We start from the raw sequence: 21775 nt of genomic DNA on the forward strand, positions 1-21775 counted from the left end.
TCCCAGATCAGCACATTACACGAAGGGAGCGTTGGCTTTGCAGGTTAGACTTGCTGCTGTAAGCAGTGAGTCAACCCTGTCAGAGTGTCGAAACCCCCACACCTTTGTGAAAGCAGCTGAATGTATCGGAACACCTGCTTTGTGAGATCAGGGCAGTTGTGTTAAACGTGTGTCCAACCAAAGGGCAGAAAATCACTACAAGCAGTGACTCACTTTTATTTTTACATAACTCCCCTACACTCCCCTCATGACAAGATGTTTCTTTTGCAGCACAGTATTAAATAACTTTTCTCTGTGAAGGTGGGAGCTTCACCCAGATACTGTCCTCACGCCTCTCATCTTGTCTTGTCATTGTATACGCTGTTAAGCTGGCATTACATCCATCGCGTAATGTGGCAGCTATTATATAAATTGAAAGAACTTGAAAACAGTATGTTGCCAGCGGCTTGGATGTCATTGAAGAGTTGCTGTGTTTTCATTGCCGCCCCTTCTCCTATCCAACTGGGTTTTACATCTCTCGGATCTTCTCCTTTGAGAGAATGAATGCTGTGAAAGACACAATTCAAACATGCATGTTTGCCGGCAGACGCTTCAGGCTGTCACTCATTCTCCTGTCCTTCAGCGGCTCCTCTCCTCCCTTCATCTCCCTACTGTCACTGTCTTATCTGTTCTGCAGATCTGAAAAAGTCTGCAAACTCATCCCGACTTTTCTTCCTGGCTGCAGACACAAACAAGTTCTCAGTGTTTTCACACATCTAAAAAAGTGGAAATAAAACTCAGAATCTGGCTGGAAAATAAAAAGTTTTGCATGCATCTTGTTATGCCACTCCCACATGGCACAGTGTATGTGAAAGAAATGGGTATGTGGATGGAAATTTAACACATTCTGTGTATGCCTGTGCATTGTTCATTTTTAATGAACACCAGTAAAAAGTGCTCTGCGGTGGACTGGCAAGCTGTCCACGGTGTACCCTGCCTTTCGCCCAAAGACTGATGGGATAGGCTCCCGCTTCCCTGAAACCCTTCATTGAAATGAGCGGTTAGGAAAATAAATAAATGAATGAACGGTAAAAAGTAAAGTGTTTACAATAGTTTTATTTGAATTAGGCCATCAATACCTTCCTCTCTGGATATCTTTGACTTCCAGTTATGGTAGCAGTAGTCTGAGCAATAGTTGTCAGGCCTCCCTCTCCCCTACATCATCCAAGTCTCATGGGGGACATCAAAACCTTCCCATGTGTCCCAATTATAGGTAGCACAACTAGAGGACCACAATTTTTTAGGCTTTGGGTGTTTCCCTTCTCCAAAACACCCTTTTCAAATTAAATGACCCAACAACTCATTGTTCAGTCTGCACATTGACCCATTCATTTGAGTCTGATATGATGATGCACAAAAACATCTAAAACAGGCCTATTCAATTACTTTTTCTACTGGGCCACATTTCATTTTCACTCTGGACATTTTGAAGTCTACACCGCACACTTTTTAATACACATTTACAACTACAGTAACAAAAACAATTGTCTTAGTAATAAAAAATAATAACAAACCACAATTAAACATTTTGTTTTATTAATCTGCATTAATGTAACAATTGCAGAACTAGTATCTAAGTAAGATACATATTTACCAAGTGAACATTTACTTTTTAACGTTTTATTTCAACCTTACACTTTTAGTGTGAGAAGTGGCGTTTCTTGTTTTGAATAATAGCAGAACTGTTAACCAAGTGAGATACAGTACATAGCCTTTATTTATCAAGTGAACATTAATTGGCTATTACTTTTTAACTTTTATTTCAACGTTACACCTTTAGTGTGAGAAGTGGCATTTTTTATTTTGAACAATAGCTGTAACATTTGGCTCGTAAGAGGTAAGTGCAATGCGCAGGCAGTAGTGCAGATTGGAGTCAGTCAGAGAGCTGCGCAGGCTGGTTTTTATTGCGTTCATATGGGAAAAGCTTGACTCGCAAACATAAGTAGATCCAAACATGCTCAGAACAGTCACGGCTAGGTTCTTGAGGTTTGGGAATTGGTGCACATTAACCTGACTCCAAAACTTGGTAGGGCCATGAGTACGCAGCTCTTGCGGCATTGTGAGGGATGACTGCATGTCCGCGAGCTCGAGAAGGAACTGTCCTTGGTCAATGGAAGACACCACTTGCTTTGCTCTGATGGACAAAGTTTCTTCAACAGTGACAGAGAATGGGTCTTTGGTAAAGTGCATTGCTTCCGTGGGGAGCACAAGGCCATCCAGACGAGTGGCGAAGTTGTCATTCAGCTTCGCAATTAAGTCTGTCATCACCGCAGTCACTTTTGGAACTGGGATGCATTTACGGAGCGTAGGAAAATGCAGCATCCTTCCCGTGCTGAGGTCCGCGGCGAACAGGTTCAGCTTCACTTGAAATGCTCTCATTTGCTCCACAAGGTCAATGACAGTTTTATCTCTGCCCTGTAGTCCCAGATTAAGGTGGTTCAAGTGTTTGAATAAATCAGATAAAAAACACACATCTGCCATAAAGCTGCTGTCCATTATGCGGTTCAGGTACGCCTCGGCTTTCTTTTGATTGCTCTCGCATAGGAATACTTTTATTTCCTTCCCAAGCTCACAGAAACGCTGCAGGGAGTTACCTTTGGAGAGCCACCTCACATCGTTATGTAGGAGCAGGTCGTGATGTTCTGCTGACATATCGGAAAGCAGCTGGCGAAAGAGGCGGTGTTGGAGGCTTGACGTTGCACGAATAAAGTTTATTGTCGCCATGACATTGTCCATTATTGTTTTGAAGTGTCCGCTCAGTTTTGCACACAGTACTGTCTGGTGCACTATGCAGTGTAAGGATGTCATTCCCGGAGCAACAGCTGACCAGCGGGCTGCCAGTCCATTCACTCTCCCTGACATAGACGGGGCTCCATCAGTAACAAGCATGCACACACGTTTCATGTCCAAATCATTGTCTTGAAAGAATTGAGAGATTTTATCAAAAAATATTTCACCAGTTGTTTGTCCTTTCAGCGGCAGCAGGCAGAGCAGTTCCTCTCTAAAACATCCTTGCTCAGAATCAAAAAAGCGCACATACACACATAATTGTGCTGTATCGCTTCTGTCTGTGGACTCATCTACTGCAATAGACATGGCAGGGGCTTTTTTCAGATCTTTGAGCAGTAATTCAAACACATCCGTTGCTAATATTTCCATTCTGCGTATGTTTGTGGTGTCTGACAGAGGCACACTTTTTATTGCAGAAGTCACACTGGCCTTAACTTTTTCGTCATTGATCACCTCTTCGATCACGGCAAGCATGCAGTCTTTAACAGTTTCAGAGTCAACGAAGGGCCGTTTTTTCCTTGCTAAAATCCATGACACGCGTAGGGAGGCCACAGTTGCTTTTTCTTGTGCAGTACATGCCCTTGCGATGGTGGAGCAGCTCCTGTTGTATGATGCTAGCAGACCTTGCACTTTGCTAGCCCTCTCCTGTGTACCTTCGGGAAAATGAGCCGCAAAAGTTTGATGCTTTTCCATGTGGTGTCTTCGAATATTGTATTCTTTCAATACAGACAGGCTTTCGTGGCATATTAAACACAGTGGCTTAGCATTAACTCTCTCAGGTAAAATAAACAGATATTTGTCTGTCCAGGTAGTATTAAATCGCCTATTTTCAACATCAATTTTACGTTTGTTACCTGACATCTTACTTTTCGCGGCCTTGAGTGACAGACTATTCTGGGATAGCTGTTGCTAGGATACACAGAATGGTGCGTTCAGGTGCGGTACCAGTGTGGGAATTTTGAAACTCGCACAAAAAAGTGATTTTTTTTTTTTAATCGTTTTTTTTTTTAGATTGCGGGTGGACGGATACAGGGTCAGTGGGGGTGGGCCACAAAAAGGCGGCCCGCGGGCCGCCATTTGAATAGGCCTGATCTAAAACATACAGGGCAACTCTTAAAGCCTGGAGTTTGCCCCCCTGCCATGAGGCCTCCCTTTGACAGGATGTGTAAAGAAAAATTTACCATTGAAACCTCCTGGAAACCGGAATGAACTGTTGAGTTGGGGATCATTTCAATGCAATTAATGTTGATTTCAATTCTTATTGACTTCCATTACACTTGATTTCTGATTTGGAGTTTAAAATTATGTTTGGTTTGATATTTAAAAAGAAAATTATTCTCATTCTGAACTATCTAACTGTTTAATATTTGTCATTTCTGTGTGGCGTTTGTATCATCTACCTATGCTCAGGGTATTCCAGCTTCCTCTGGCCATCCAAAGATGTGCACTTTAACAGATCTCGTTTTACAGGAGACTCATTGTCTCAGTGTCTCAATGGGACTACTTGTAAATGGTATAATACCAATAGGAATGGACTGGTATTTCTCCTTTTCCTCATGCCAAATGAAACTCATGTGCTTTCACTGAAAGGAAGCAGTTGAGGAGTAGCAGCTCTACTTAGGTATCTTCTGGATAACTTCTACCCACCACCCACTTGTCAACAAGCCCTACAGATTCCTGAAGTCTTTGAAGCCCAGTCCCTGGCTGTTATTATTATTTCTCAATGGTTTTCCATTTTATTTCTCTTTAAAGTTATTCATAATGAACGTTACAACAACAAAAAAAAGTCATTTTCATTGTTTGACGGCGTTCTGCCAAAAGGTAAATGCTAACAGAATTGACCCAGTGTCTTACATCCTGTGCTGTTGGCTGAGGAGATGTGTGCCTCCCCTAGTTCCCAGGAAAAGCCCTTATCAGAAAAAAGTGATCATCATTATTGATCCCTGACTCACCACTTTAGTAAGACAGAAGAAAAGGCACATAAGACACAGAGGGAAAAAGGGAAGCATATATTACACAGTAGCAAAAAAGGCAGAAAAGGACAAGCTAGGTTAGGATAGACAGCCAAATCTGAACAGAGACAGCAGAGGGACACAGTCGGAGATAGCAGAGGGACTATGTAGGCGGTAGGAAGTGTGTGTTGTCAGAAACTTGAGGGAACGCTGTCCAGACCAGACAGAATCAGAGATGTACTGTTTTGAATGTTAGAAAAACAGATCCTTTTGTAAGGCTTTAATTCAGAGCAAACTGTAAGAGTCCTCCTAAGGCCTAACAAAGCTCCATACTTCTGTTTGACTCGGGAATCCTGCGTATGTCTACTTATATCTTTTTTCATTTTACTCAAATAAGGGAGAATATTGCCAAAGGCACAAACACAGTACAATGACAGACTTATGGTGTTTGCCAATCATAAAGACTTAATCCAGGAGATTACATTTCTGGTTCGTACCGGTATGTCACTGGGATGTGGTTGGAGCATGACATCTCAAGCACCTAAACTTAACAGGATAACTTAGTTTAAATCATGGTAATAAAATGGACAGTTGCATTGTGTTGCATTGTGGGTTGTGCAGCATTTGGTAAGAGTTTGATGATTGCAATAGCGATTAGCCGATACTCCTGGGATGCAATGAAAGAATACTTCAATCTGGCAAACAAGAGAGTTGAAATGGTGGTTCTTTAAGCCAGACTTGTCCCATTTAAGCAGAACTTGACCAACAACAAAATTAGATTACGCATTGCTGTGAACCAAGCTGAAGCAGTTGTAATACACGTTATAGAATGACATGACATTCCATTTCAATCTTATATAAAGGAATTGCTTACAAATAGTAGTAACTAAAGCTAATTTATTGCTGTGTATACTGGTTCCACAGTAGTTACCCACTGCACCATGAGTCAAAATGGAGAACCATTGAGAACTGATTGTCATATGGAGGCACCAAATCATGACTAAGTTGCAACAACATCAGCAGATAATGACAAACACTTGCCTACCTAATAAAAGCAACTATATGCAGGTGGGAAATAATTTGCTCCTCATATCATCCAGTTTATTCAAAACTTAAAATATACAACACTCCCTGCTTGCAAAGAAAACTGAGAAACTTCTACTAAAAGAGATTTGATTTCATATCCAGAGAGTAAATTCCTCCTGTCTGACATTGCTCTTGTCTCTCCTCTCAGGTATGCGCATCCTGGTGACCCTGCTGCTCGACACCCTCCCCATGCTGGGTAACGTGCTGTTGCTGTGCTTCTTTGTTTTCTTCATATTTGGCATCGTTGGCGTCCAGCTGTGGGCGGGTTTGCTCAGAAACCGCTGCTTCGTCATAGACAACTTCTCCTTGTGAGTTTCACTGTGCATTACCGCTGCAATGTATTGTTTATTTTCAATTAAACTTTCCGTAGATTTATTTATTATCAGCTAAGCATGAATTGGGCTAAACGAAAAGTTGACCCCATCACCAAAGGCATATCCAGTATGAGAAAGAATGGAGACCCAACTTACATTCACTAAACCATTACATTTTTGAGTAATTATACTTCAAATGATTATTTGTGTTGCCATTTTCTAGCAATTTTAGTAGATAGGGCACAAGTCCTTCCTATAGCAAGCCAAGTGGTGTTCATTCTACTTTGGCCCAGAGTGGACAAACAATGCTATTGAAAAACTTGCTATTGTGAAACCTTTTTTTGTAGCTTCCAATGAAATTACCTTTAAAAACTGAAAAAAAAAAAAATAATAATTGAGGAGACAAAACAATGGGAAAGTGTTAACACATCCAATTGCTTTTAGCTCTAAATAAAGTCCCAAAAAAAGTCTCACCATGTAACCATTTCCATTTATTACACTTAATGCTGACAAGCTACACGCTTTCACATTGGCATTATACTTTAATGCTCACTGATGAATTGACATGAAGCTTTGGACCTTTGTGTAAATCAGTCACTACATCAGATTTATTATTAGTTAGGGATTTGACGGATTGGTTCCTCAGCTGTCCTTTGAAAAAACTGAACTGTTCTCAACTTTTATTTACAGTTACACCAGCAAAGTACATATGCTACAGACCCAACTTTCATGAGACTTATTTGCACTAACTCTCATACTGAAAGTCTGTTTATTTCCCTTTAAAATGGTGCAATGTCTGTTAAAACATGATTTTGTGGGATGAGCAGCAGAGCTGAGTATGTGGTTTGTGCTCACAAAACTAACTTGCCAAATATTTTCTGCTCATTCAGCCACTTACTTTTAAGAGTTTTTTTTTTTAAGTTTTTTTTTTTTTTTTTTTTTTTTTTAACTTTTTTTATGGCTGAAGCCCACATACTCAACTCTTCTGCTCATCCAACAAATTAATTTTACTAACAAATGTAGCACCATTCAAAAGGGAAATAAACAAGTTTTGCAACATTATCAGATTCAGTGCCAAGACGTTTTGTAATAATCAACCAAATACAAAATTTCCTTCCTTTTTGTGCTAGATTTTCTATCATAAAATAGGACAACAGGTAGTCAAGGTAAACTTAAAAAGTAAACCTTTTCCTTGCTTTCAAATTTGGGTCGTGCACCAAAGTCAATGAGGTTACTGATACTAAAGTCCCATTGCAGTGATGAATGGGGGAGAGAGACAGGCCCTGGAATAATGAGAAAGACCCTGTGTGGCCCATGATCCCTTATGGTACATGAGCACCCATGACTTATTCATGTTCCCTGTGTCATCTAGGGTTCATTACTCGCTATAGGATTTATGACACCTCACAGCTGTAATTTAAGTTCATGTATTATGCCTTCGGTGTGCAGACATATTTTTGTCACCGTCAGTTTTTTGTGGCATACTTCTTGTACCTGGAAGGTCTACATCTCTCCATTAAGTCCAACTCTGTACTTAAAGATAACTTGGTACTCTTAAGTCATAAACATAACTATTTTGAGACCGCCTCACACTGTCGCTCATACATATTCCAGTGCTTTAGTAACAGCTGCAAGCTGGTTTGGCAGTATCCTCTTGTTACACTGATGAAGAGTCCAGGAGATAGCCCTGCAGGAACGACATCCCATGTGGCATTTTGGGCTGTGATGAATGTACAGTGTGGCATGATGAGCTCATCAGATTCATAAGTGCTCTAGCAGATCATCCCAAAGTGTGAAACGGCTTTTAAGAAAGAGAGTCAAGAGTGGCCCTGTTGTGAAAATGGATCGGTCTAGTCCCCGAAAATATGTGGCACTACTTTGCAATTAATAATAACCCACCAGCTGAAAGTGTGCTGACAGATGAGACAGATATAACCCAATCACCAGGTGCACTCCAGTTCTTCCAGATGGACGAGTGCAATGCAACAGATATGCTGAGAGGTGTTATTACAGACAAATTTGCCTTGTGCATCCACCTCGCTCAGTACTCACAGCGGTCTCCCCAGGTATTCGGCCCCAGGTTTTTTCACACCATCACAGCTGCTTTCACTGATTTGTTGCACAGATCTTTTTGAAAGAGTGTTAATCAGTGAAATTAGCTTCTCTAAAATGTGAATGAAAGAAAAGAAACTTGCAGAATTTGGGGCTTTGAAGTTGGGCACCTTTTAACTGCTATTCAGTAAGAATTGCTGAGCAACACACAGTCATATAGCCGCCTCAGACTGACAGCTGAAGAAAGCTGCAGTTGAATAACAGTGGGGGATTGAAATCTGCCTGAGGCTGCACTGAGATTTTTTTTTTTTTTTTTTTCCTCGACATCCAAATATCTTTGCTTTATTCTGCTTGGAACCAAACAGAGACCAAAGTAAATGTAACTTTTTTTTCCAAATAAAAAGAAAAAACATCCTTTAAGGTTTTACGAATCACATATTCATTCTCTTCTTTTTCAACCTTACTGTTTTAAAGGTTTGTCTATGTTACTTTTCTCCTCAGATTTATATTGACCAGGAACCCTTTTTAACATTTTTCTCCTCTACCTCCCAAAGCCCTCTGTCTGTGGAGCTTGGAAAATACTACCACACTGAAAATGATGATGAGAACCCCTTCATCTGCTCTATGCCACGAGATAACGGCATGAGGGACTGCAGCTCGATTCCCAAGCTGTACGAAGAGGGCGGCCTCCAGTGCAACCTGGATATCGACTCCTACAACACTACTGACAACACCACTTGTGTCAACTGGAACCAGTACTACACAAACTGCTCTGCTGGTACAATCAACCCCTTCAAGGGAGCCATCAACTTTGACAACATCTGCTATGCATGGATTGCCATCTTTCAGGTAGGAGTTGACTGAACAGGACTGAGAACACAGAATTCTAAAAAAAAAAAAAGAAAAAGAAAACTATATGATATTCTGTAGAGTGGTTGCAATGGTTAGTTTGGCTGATGCACAAAATGCGTGGAGGGGAGGACAGAGAAAACGAGATAGAAAAGGATTCTAATTGCCCCAGGGGCTGATGCATAAGAGAAAAAGGACTTAGAGGATTAGCAGGTCACAGCCACACTACCAGACTGCAGGCTCCACATCATTTGTTTGCTATCTCCACATCATCTGAAAAGCCTTTTTGCCAGAGTGTTAATTCATCTTTGTCTGGCTCAGGGTGGTTATTTTATGGGACTGAAGCCAGATTAGCGATGAGCTCTGCCGTAAGTCTGGCTTCTGCTCTGGTTTGCCTGTGTGGAGTAGAACAATCTAAAGAATGCTGGGTATTGGTCTTGTGTTCAGAGTTGGAATTAAGACATTTCTGGGCTTAGAAGTATGTGTTAAGTCAATCTTTTGTTTTTGTTTCTATCCCTTCTATTGTCTGATCCCTTCTTTAATCTATTAATCTGTTTGAACTATACTTCACATGCTTCTTTTTAGGTGATTACTCTGGAAGGCTGGGTGGATATCATGTACTTTGTGATGGATGCTCACTCTTTCTACAACTTCATCTATTTCATCCTACTCATCATAGTAAGTGCCGCTTCATGGTGAGACTGTGTGTGGATGTGTGTGTGTGCTGATGACTAAACAAAGGGATGGGAATCTACTCGTGGCATGAGGATAACAATGTCATCTACCCCTCCTCCTTGTCCTTAGATTGGCTCGTTCTTCATGATCAACCTATGCCTGGTGGTCATCGCAACTCAGTTCTCAGAGACCAAGCAGAGGGAGAGCCAGCTGATGAAGGAGCAACGGGTGCGCTTCATGTCCAACGCCAGCACACTGGCCTCCCTTTCCGAGCCGGGCTCCTGCTATGACGAGCTACTCAAGTACCTGGTCCACATCATCCGAAAGGGGGCCAAGCAAGTGGCTCATATCTGTAGGTTCTTAGCTCGGCGAGCAGGGCTCAACATTGCTGCTTCGCCGCCACCAACGGAGCCCCAACGCAGCCAAAGCCAGAGAAGGCGAAGGAAGTCCTCTAGACAGGGCTCTGTGTCAGTTCACCACATGCTGCACCATCATCACCACCACCATCATCACTACCATCTGGGGAATGGCAGTGTGAGGGATGGAGGGAGCATCAGGGGTCTGGAGGTGAGGGACGTTGGGGCTCATAGCAATAATGGAGGGACACTCAGAGCAAGCCCTGGGACTGGATATCCTGCTTTGGCACTGCCGTCCTCGATGACAAGTTCAACCTCAGACACAAATCTCGTCATTTCATCCAACCCTGTTGCTGGAGCCACTAGCTCAACTTCATTTTGTAATGTACTTAATGAAGAAGCTCTTCGCTGCACTCCTATACCCACTCCAGTCCCCTTCCTGGCTCCAGCTCCTATGTCCAGGGCCATGAAGCGAAACTCTGTGCCATTTGCTGCTCCAGGACCGAAGAACTACCCCACCCTTCAGGCCCGAGCCTTGGCAGAGTCCAGGCGAGGGAGCACTGCAGCCAGCACTCTAACAAATATCAGTTTGAACCTCAATATCCCACCCATGCCTTTGGAGAGACGGCCGTCGAGTCTGGTGGACACACTCACTCCAGCAGGTAAATTACCAGTAAACCAACAGAGAAGTTATAGATATACTGCTTAAAATCACAAATACAGCCAAAGTTCTTGATTAAATGCTTTTACTTAAAGGTCTCTGCATTGAAATGATTGACTTAGCTTGAAAAACAAGCCAGAAGGTCATAATGGGATTATTTAATTTTCTCAGAACTCGTGCTTCACATCTACATTAGTGCTGAAGCTGATTAAATGATACACCTGTGGCGGTTTTCTTTTCACTGTAATCACAGCGTGGTATCAGCTTGTTGATTCTAAACCACAACACTTTCCAGAGGGTGATGTTTTTCATGAGTCAAAGATTGCTAATTAGAGTCAATAAATGTCGGGGCTCTTTTTCAGAGCTTGGAGCCAGCTTTGCTTGCCCATAGCCAAGTTCTGAAAAGGCTGAGTAAAAGTTCGGCCAGAACTGTTCAGATGGTGAGAAAGTTGGTTCCTAGCCAGAAGGGTCACAACACAGATTGTGGAGACTAGGCATTACTCATGCAACACACACTGACCAACACTATCAAGCACATTCAGTATGACACACATGCAACTGTGAAAATGTTCACAATTGACACACAAAACTCATACACTGAAATGAACAATTTTTCTAAACTGCTTTGCTTGTTTGGTTCATCACAACCATTCAGAATTTTCTGCTGTACTCTCTTGCCTCAGTCCTTCCATCTGACCTTTCCTATTCGGCTGCAGCCCAGCTCTCCTGCCAGCTGTCTGCTCGTGACCTCAGCACCACCAGCAGTGCCATGGACACAGCCGCTCTGACACTGGACCCTGAGAGCTGCCCGTACTGTGCCAAGGCCCTGGCCAACGAATTGGAGGGTGGCACAGAGGGCAATGAGACGCCCGGCGACTCAGATAGCGATGGGGTCTACGAGTTCACCCAGGACCTCCACCACAGGGACAGAAGAGACAGCCGGCAGCCCAGGAAGAAGAGCCGAAGGCTGGGAAAAACTGCAGCTAAAGCCGTCCATTTCTGGAGACTGGTGTGTGATACATTCAGGAAGATTGTGGACAGCAAATACTTTGGCCGAGGGATTATGATCGCCATCCTGATTAACACTCTAAGCATGGGGATTGAATACCATGAGCAGGTTAGTGCATGTTTGTTTCTTTGTATGCTGATTTTGGATGTTTCGCTAAAGTAGCAAGACTGAGTACCTTTAAACTTCACAAAGGAAATATAGGCTGATGCATGATACCAACGGACAGATGAAACACGATGAAACATAGTAGAAAGGTAGCAGTTAAAGGCCTTTGGTGTCTTTACCTATGGTTGCGTAAGTAATGTTGCTTCCATCGGCTCAGCTGGTATGTCTCTCTCTCTGGTCTCATTTGTTTGCATGAGTGTAATTACAGCCATGTGAGTGCAAAACCGGAAAGAGACAGTAAGAAAGGCACAGGATAGAGAAAGAGCGCCCAGGGGAGGGATGAAGGCCCAAAAACATCTGACACACATTTTCTGCATTTTTTTCCCTTTTTTTTATCCTTTGTTTCTTTATCTTTGATCCAGTTTACAACAGATTTAATCGCACAATCTGTGCCACTAGATCTTATCAGAAAAAAGACAATGGGGAGATCACATCAAGAGAAGCCCTGACTCTCATGAAAAACAGACATTAGAGGAGTATGAAGGGCAGCATGAGTATGATGCACACGGTCTGTTTATTATTATATTTGAACAAGCCATGCCAGCAAAGCATTGTTAATTGCTGATACTCTCCAGGTTTCAATTTTGACTTCATTTTAATTCTGTTTTCTATATGTTGACATAATGCCAAAGTTTCTCAATGTACAAAAATGGACTTTACCACCTATTACATGATTTGTTGTACATGAACCAGTGTGTAATGGGCTAAATATAATCAGGAATAAGTATTGTGCAAATGTTGAAATCTTAGATCTATAAGAGATGGTTGGTATGGAGGTCTGAAACTGTCAAAACTGAAAATAAATTTAAAGTTACATGACAAACTTAATAAATTCATATGCATTTAAATGATACCCAAAAAATTCTTTTGGTATTAGGGTCATTTCAGGGAATAAAAATGGTTTAGCAACTGGAAGTTGTTTTAAGATGATAGTGGTTGATGAAACCTTGAAGTCTGCTACAAATCCTCACAGGTCCCAAATTTTCCTTTTTAATTACACGTTATAAAACATTTTATCTATCATCTATATTATCAAGATAATTTTCTATTTATTTTTGTCAGTTTCTCTCTTCAATATATTGACTTCCATTTTTTTTTTTTTTTTTTTTGTGCAGGATTGATTTTTAGCTTATAGAATTTGTCAGTTTAGCTTAAAACATCACACATGAGCTAGGGCTGCTCAATTACGACAAAAATTATAATCACGATTATTTTTACTGAAATTGAGATCTAGATTATTTAACAAAATTATCCAGTGTTTTTAAACAAAGCTGCGCATCGTGGTGTTCTCAACTCCATGTTGTGCAATATAACCGTCTAAAGCACAGTTCCAAGTTGTTTAATCCGCTTTTACCGCTTATATAGAAACTATTTTATGTTGGCCTCGATATACGTTTTATGTCGCAACCACTGTCAGGCTACAACACATTTTTCTCATTCACCTGTTAAAAGACAGCTGATCTAAACCAGCTGATTAATACGTTGCTATGGTAACTTCCTGCAACGGAGGGATATTACAGTGATTAACTCACCAAAGTACGTGTGCGTTTATACAAAAATAATGCAGCCAGTTGTCACTGACAATGGTATAAACTATGTTTAGGTGAACTTCCACAACCTACTGCAGTTATTCTACGTTGACCTGCAGCCGGAGCCGACTAAGACTGGTCGCCTGGGAGTGCTTTAGGACGGGAGAGGCTCCCACTGCTCCTTCCTTACAGTAACTGCAGAACAATAAGTGCCTTTAAGTCAGTCGCTAAAACACCAGAGAAGTCCCTAATAACTCCAGTAAAAGTTGTTAGATTTGTCGCTAGTCACTTTTAACAAAAAAAAAGTTGCCAGATTTAGCGAGAAACTCACCAAGTTGGCAACAGTGTCTGAATGAAAGCAAAGCGGCTGTGGGAGGAGTTTACAGCACAGCGCTGCAATGCCAGAGACGCTCGATTAGCAGCTGAAGACAGCAGGAGAGGAAACTGCAGAGAGAAAAATAATCACACCCTTTTATTTTTATGATCGTTGAAAACCCAGATCGTAATTGAGATTAAAATCCGATTAATTGCCCAGCCCTAACATGAGCACAGATCTAATTAATATGATAGAAACATCAGTTTAATTTCTCAGACAGTTATTACACCGTCAGTCAAACAATTCTTGTGATCTATTTACTTTATAATTAATTATTTCTTATTTAATTTAGTCACTTTCAAATATGAGCTTCAGTTGTGTGGTCCTCTTTTCTTCATGAATGTTCTTTTTTTTCTTAGCAACATAAAACCGTTTTCCAAGCGCAGGTTTCACTGGTGAGGGAGACTACACGACGTGTTTACGGCTGTTGTGTTAGGTTCTGCTTTTGGCATGTGGGATTCGGCGTAAAGTTACATAACACAGCTGAAATAAGCATCGTTGATGTGTGCTTGTGTAGTAAGAGATTGAAGCCGGGCCAGATTTTACATAGGGTTACTTTCGGTCCCTGACCCGGTGCCTTTAAACACAACCAGATGCCAAACAAGCTTGCTTACTCACACACGTAGAGTGGAGTTTTTATAGCTTTTTGCTCATCAGCGTTCCTCCATTCTCTCCCCTCATATCCCCTGCCCCTCATGTTCTTTTTCATCTACTTTCCCTCTGATTCTGTTTCTTTGCTCTGCATCTTTATTCTCTGCATCTCTTAAAATGATTTTGATCCCTTCTTCGTAAGAAGGGAAAGTTAAAGGGAAAGTTACCTCATGTTTTCCAACCCAACCTTGATTTTGTCTTGAATACGTCTTCTACATTTGGATATAGATCGCTCCAGTCTCCTGACATGCTGCAAAAAAAAATCTAATGAAGTACTTCAGTGACTGGAAGCCCATCGACATCCAACAGACACAAAAATCACTAAGTCTCAGGTTGCTCTTAACTCTATCCACATGGAAGAAGAGTGCTGTAGTTACCATACATCCTTCTTCCAAGTTTTTCCCAGACTTTAGCACTTGAGTGAATTGCCTCAGCCAATTTAAGCAAGTTCTTTTTGTTTATTTGTTTTTAACCCTGGATTGGATACCTTTCCAGGGTGTACCCTACCCTACCTCTCGCCCAATTATAGCTGGGATAGGCTCCAGATTCCCTGCGACCCTTGATTGGACGAAGTGGTTAAGAAAATGGATAGAGATACATTTTAGCCCATAATATCAAGAATAACAGCCCTAAATTCCTTTTGTTTACCTTTATGCATAATTTACATTTATAATAACTACAACTTCTTGGACAGACAAAGGTAAAACCTCCATGGATACTGTGAGTATGTGTGTGGGAAACTGTGTCTTTAAGAATAATCGTTTCGCCTGAGTTGAGAGTGACAACTTATCGATCAAGTTGACCTGTTTTCCAGGTCCCCCCTCCTGCGCTATAAATGGATAACACACACGCAAAATAAATGATGTGCTATGTATCATTCAGCTGCAAATGAGGTTGTAGAGTTCTGGCTGTGTCTTAAAAAGAATTTATGAGTGTACAAAAAGCACCCTAATGAATAATTGATAGAGAGAAACATTCAGAACATGACTGCTAGCATGCATGCATAGTGAATCAAAGCACCACCTGCGTGTAAAGTGCAGCCGATGTTTCTGCTGTAGAAATATCTCATTTTGTGTAACTTGCTAATCAATTACAAGGTTTTGTGACAAATATGCTGACAATTTACAGCTTTGTGTTTGTTTGAATTTTCCCTAATCACCATTTTTCTCACCATATATTTTCCCCTCCTTTCGCAGTTATCATCAGTCAAGAGTAAAACTAAAGCACCAGCAACAAGGTGGTAGCTTTTCCATTTTAAATGATATGTGAGACACGCTAATGTCAACCTCATTTGCAGTGTTTAGACATTTTTTAAAATAACTTTTTCGAGCTTTTTGATAAGCTAAGCATCACTGACTAAGTCTGAAACAGTTTGACTTTAAGATTGAACCAACACAAATGCTAATGTCTTAGTTTCCGTTTCATAGTTTTGCAAGTCAGATATGTAAAACCCCTGCTTTGTCAAAATTGTCCAACCAACACACAAAAGTGTCTGCGCTAATTTGGTGGAGCAGTGATCTAAAGACTTGTTCATGCTAGCATGTTAGTTTCTATCACTCCTGCCCTATGCCGATCCAGACAGGACACCCATTCTTTCAAAACATGAGATAGCCTTTGAAGCCCTGTTTACAGAACCAAACAGGGCTGATAGAAAAAAAAAAAATTTTGCAGTGGCAGTTGTGTGTTTTTAATAAGTAATTCTGATGAAATTACGTCATTTGATTAATGAAGATTACCCTTGTCTCAAACCTCCAAGTAAAGTTGATTCCATGGGCAGAAGTAGATTGTGCATATTGAAACGATTATATTCCCAACAACAGCTCAGTATGCTTAACACTAAACTCTGTGTTTCCTTATTGCTGCCAAGCTTAACATGGTGCAACAAGTCATGTTACCATGCTAGTTATTGCTAACGGACTAAGAGACGAAGTGCTGCTGAGATTTAGACTCATTTGGACGATACTGTAAAATGTGACTAAGCGTATTTGGCCAACCCATCCGGAGATGAAGTCAACTTTATCTCTCTATGAGAGTCTTGTAGTTTGCATTTTGTTGCTCATCACAAACTAAGTGCTTGAAGGATTAATCCTGAAAATTGCCAACCTATGATAATAAATCAATAAATATTTCATACATTAAGATAATTCGGTGTGCAGTGAGTGACTACAACTAAACGATGTAGCTAGTAGAGTTTTACAGCACTGAGATGGGAGGTGTGGGCATGTGTTTCTCCTTTTTCTACTCTGGTTATTGTCGTAACAAATGTCTAGCTAACATGAAAAACAAATTAACTTACAGACAGATAAATAAGGTATGTTAATGGTAACTGTGGGCCACTGTCTAACAATATCAGTTCAAATATCATTTGCACTGTGAATGTCTGCAAACGCCAGCACCAGTTTCCCACTCCAACAATGGCGCCACTGCAGGATGGTGCAAAATTCAAAAAGTCCGTCTGATTTGTCGGTAACACAGGAGGGAAAAGCTCAAAAACAGCTGCACTAGGTAAAACATTTTGTTTTACTGAGAATAAAGAGTGATGTTTTTGGCACTTGAGTGTGTAATGCACACACACACATGTATGTGCAGCGTGCACCGCAGTGACCTGAGCTCTGAAATCAAAACTGAGCTCTTAAGTGAATGGGCAAAAGGATATTTACACGTTCTTCACCAACAGACATGTTATAATCCTGCTGTCTGTACAGCACTACAATGCTTCAACCCTCTTTACACATGACACATACCATATCACCCCCCCCCCCCCCCCCCCCCCCTTCTTACTACCCCTCTTTCCTGCTTCCTATCTCATAAATGTACACTCACAAACAAAGCAGCGCTCACATGATCTTTGAAAGGGCAACGAACCAGAAACAGTTCGGTAAAAGCGATGCAGAGATGGAGGGATAAAAAGCATGATTAAATGGAGTGTTGGACATGGAAGAGAGAAGTTTAAGGACTTTGAGGTACAGGGATGGAGCAGAAAGAGTGATTGGTGGAGCCAGAAGAGGTTGCACTAGTAAGGAGAGGCTTTATCTCTAAGCGCATTACCATTTATGGTGGAGCTGATGGAATAGTTGTGTGTCTGCCAACTATGCGACACAGCCATAGTGTATTTACTTAGGAAGGTCAACCCCACGTCACTCACTTTACATAAGGAACTTCTACCGGTTTTCATGCCTGTCACTCTGTATCCCGCATCCTTTCCCTGCAGCTTTCCTGTCGGTCTCTGCACTCCATCGATGAGCCTCAACTGATGCCAAAATAGTTTAAGGACCTAAGAAGCAGAAAGATGGCAGAAGTATCGAGGGGAAAAAGTGAGCTAAAAGGCATGGCCCCTCTAGTAAACTGTGGTTGCTGTTATAATGGAAGCTTTTTAGTCCTGACATCGGTATCGATCCAACATGAGGCTATTACATGAGCACAAAGTGATCTAAAGTCACTCTGAGGTCACTTGGGCTACATTTCCCACAGGCAGCTGTATGACTTTATTAACCTTGAAAGGTACTATCTAGAAAAAAGACATTACCTTCTGTGGAGTTAAAAAGAAAATATGTGTTTGTGTGTGTGTAAATAAATGTTGGTCTTTGTACTTTCCATGCGTATGTTTGATCTTGCAGCTGGACTTAAAGAAGGACAAGGAGAAAAGATGTTAACGTTACAGTTAGCTTCACTGCAAGTGCTAATAGCCAAAGTTAAAAGACAGTTTGCAAGACCAAGCTCTGTTTAAAGGAAAACACGTGGCTGAACTTGCCTTTTTTTCCTACTGAAACAAAACCGCACGTTTGTTTGATGTACTTAGAAACAGACTTGTTGTAGGTTTGAAGCTTCAAATCTATCCGTATGTATACATTTAGAAAACTTTGAACCTTGTCCTAAAAGCTTGGCGTTATATCTGTCGAATGAGTCATTTCCTTTCAGTTTATTCTTTAATATTTATTAATTTTATTACATTTCTGAGGTACTTATGAGTAGTTAGTATCTTCCCTGCTGCAGACAATAGTCAGAGTACTTTCTGATTTGATATTTAAGGACATTGTCTGACTAAAGCTGGATTTATACCCTTACATAGCCTGCGAATAGTAGGACTGGAATAGCTGATGCTAGCTAAATGCGCAGTCACACAAGATAGGTTACAGCATTATATTGCAGTTCCTGCCAGGTGTTTACTGCAGAAAATCAGAAAGAAGCTCCAGAAATGATGTACTCTCTAACCAACTAATCACAAAGAAGTACTTCCTTGTAACCACATTGCAAGCAGAAATGCACATTGGGCTTCTGCCAACCTAGCATACAGTATTAAGCTAACAACATTAAGCTAACAATCACTCCCCTATTAGCAAATTTCCTGTGGCTTGAAACTGGCCCAGATGAACAGCAAATATGTGGTCCACCTTTGGAAGTGAATGACGGCCCACATGTGGCCCAGGTATATGAAAGCTGTGTTGAACCATAACGTAGCCAGATCTCTACCACAGCTGTACCAACTGCAAAGGAGTTCATGCGGCTTATAACTGGGCCTCATAGGGCATGCCTGTATGGTTGAGCTCTGGTAAAGCCTAATGGCTCTTATATGGCCCAAATGTGGCTGACAGACCAAAATCTAGATTTTATCCAGAAGCTAAACTAGTATACGCCAAACCTTTTGTCTGGCCCACTTTTGGAAGTGAATGATGGGCCACATCTGGCCCTAGTGTATAGTAGCCTAACTGAACCTTAACAATACTAGATTTCTACCAGGAGTAAACTAAATATAAATAATTATGTGGTTTACAGCTGGGCCAGGTACAGAAGACATGTGTGGCTCAGTTCTGTCGAATTACTGTGGCCCATAGCTGACAGAGGTGAAATCTGGCACAGAATTATAATAATTTTAGTGCAATATATATATATATATTTATATATATATATATATATATATATTTATATATATATATATATATATATATATATATATATATATATATATATATATATATATATATATATATATAAACACACAAGTTATATCTGAAATTTAAATGCATTTCAGTGCAAAAATGAGTTGTCAACCAAATGCAAATACAGTTCACTTAGTGTAAAAACATAACTATGCAAATATACAACCATGAAATGTTGTTCAGTGTGTGTGTGTGGAGAATACTTCATTGTAAATTTATGTGAACAGTACAAAAATATAATAACAGTACAAAATAAGCTGCCAATTGTATGAAGTTCATACGAAGTTTAAGAATAAGTACAAAAATGTGCAACCATCTAAATGCTGTTCTGTGTGTGTGTGTGTGTGTGTGTGTGTGTGTGTGTGTGTGCAAAATAGTTGTGTAAAAATATGCAAACAGTACAGAAATGTAAACAGTATAAAAATATATTAACAGTATGTAATCAAACTGTAACAAATGACCATGGATTAACTTGGCTTAAAGGTGATATCTACAACTTTTTCATTTCAATAATGCATTATTCAAAAGTAATTTATGAACAGAACATCTACAGGGATGCAGAATAAGAGAATATATTTGATCAAAAAACGTTTTTATAGCTTATAAATTATTGTTTTATCAATTTTGATGGGTCAAAAATATGTAAACATTAACATCCGATCACAATGCCAACATCGGAAACATAAGCGTTACATCAAGAGTTGTTAGTTCAATTCTCTGCATAGAAATAGCATCTTCCTTGCCTTGCGTTTCTCAAGTTTTAATTGTCAACTTCAGCCCTGTTCTTTTCAAGCAATTTTTTGTCGTTGTTTTCTTCCACTATCTCTGTCACCAGCCAAATGCAGCCATTTCACCATTGTGACTTCAACATCTTTATCCGATACTGAGGCAGTCAATGGGTTTCGTCTAACAGCATCTGCAGAACACAGAACATTAGAAAGAGTAGAGGTAGTGAAACTCTTGATATTATGAAATGCACTGCAAATTTATAAAACCTCTCTATATATTTATTAAATTGTACGTATGACTTTCAGTTAAATAAGTCAATCTGCATAGAGGGAGAGAAGAGAGGGCAAAGGAGAAAAGCTAGAAAAAGAAAGGCATAAGGAGATAATCACATACAGGATGAAAATAAGAAGAAATATTGACAGAAATATATAGTGGTCCCTCGTCATATTTCGGTGTACTTTCTGTGGTCTTGATGTTTCACAAATTATTTTTTTATACAGCAGCCTATACTTTCCAGGCTATCTAGTGCACTTCAATACTACAAGCTGCACTGACTAAAAAATAAGATTTGTACATATACAGACTGCACATCTGTCCATAAGCGTAGGTGTCCACGATGTAACAAGAGATATTTACACAGAGATACTTTTAATTAAATAGCCTCCTGATAGCACACATATACCACAAATGTTTTGTTATTCTTCTATGAACAGTGCCTGTAACAGGGCTGGTTAAAAAATAAAAATATTCGCGCTTTTGTCTCCAATGTCTCACTAGAAAACATTGATGCCAAACTTATGAGCATAAACTAATTTACAGGCTACAGTTACCACGTGTGGCCTATTAGAACCACTGGTCCTCAGAAGGGTTCTAGCATCTTTGGGGAGGGAGGGAAAATGAATTCTCAGTAAAGCCAGAAGGGCAGACAAAGCAATTAAGGAAATCCCATAACTGACTGCCCATCCTGCCAGACACTAAATCAGATCACTCTCCCTTGAATCATCATTGTGGATGTGATCATCATCATCATCATCATCATCATCATCATCATCGCTCAATCCATCATAAAAAACGTCCGGTTCACACTCTTCGAATGCCCACTCTGCACCCTGCCCTACATGCTGCCTTTCCTGGTCAACATCACATTGAGTCTCAAGTACATCAAATACAGCCTTTGCCCTCTTAACTGCTCTTCTTCTGAGACTATTTTGTTCAGAGTTCTTCCTAATTTCCATTATTAAAGGGAAAATTCCTCACCAATGACCTCTGATTATGAATCACCACAGCCTGCAAAAAGATAGAAATAGAAAAATAAAGTTAATGTGGTTTGTATTTGTTTGCATGAGTGAAACTTACATTATTTATTGTACAACTACTACAACCTTATGCCTAATGCAACACAATAATAATAATATATTTCAATTGTAGTCTTAACTTTCACGGTGTGGGTTACCATATCAGCCTACTTTCACCTCTGTACACATTAGTAAATCATACACTAAAACTCCAGCTGAATTTTAATGCCATTATTTCACAGTAACACAAGCTAAACCATAATCACGGTCTACATGGGAACAAATGCGAGTGAAATGTTTGCACTGTCAG

General features: G+C 40.4%; 1 protein-coding gene across 1 annotated transcript in view; it reads left to right on the plus strand.

The window, feature by feature from the left end:
• Nucleotides 1–21775, plus strand: part of cacna1g (calcium channel, voltage-dependent, T type, alpha 1G subunit) — a gene marked incomplete at both ends in the record, with an annotated part of 337957 nt that overhangs the window by 188468 nt on the left and 127714 nt on the right. Inside the window, 5 exons of the mRNA XM_079261395.1 lie at nt 6016–6175; nt 8788–9082; nt 9668–9760; nt 9887–10775; nt 11491–11891. Of these exons, the coding sequence (XP_079117521.1) occupies nt 6016–6175; nt 8788–9082; nt 9668–9760; nt 9887–10775; nt 11491–11891 (1838 nt within the window). The remainder of the gene's footprint in view (nt 1–6015; nt 6176–8787; nt 9083–9667; nt 9761–9886; nt 10776–11490; nt 11892–21775) is intronic.

This window comes from Telmatherina bonti (genome assembly GCF_933228915.1).
Source record: "Telmatherina bonti genome assembly, chromosome: 21".
Lineage (NCBI taxonomy): Eukaryota > Metazoa > Chordata > Actinopteri > Atheriniformes > Telmatherinidae > Telmatherina > Telmatherina bonti.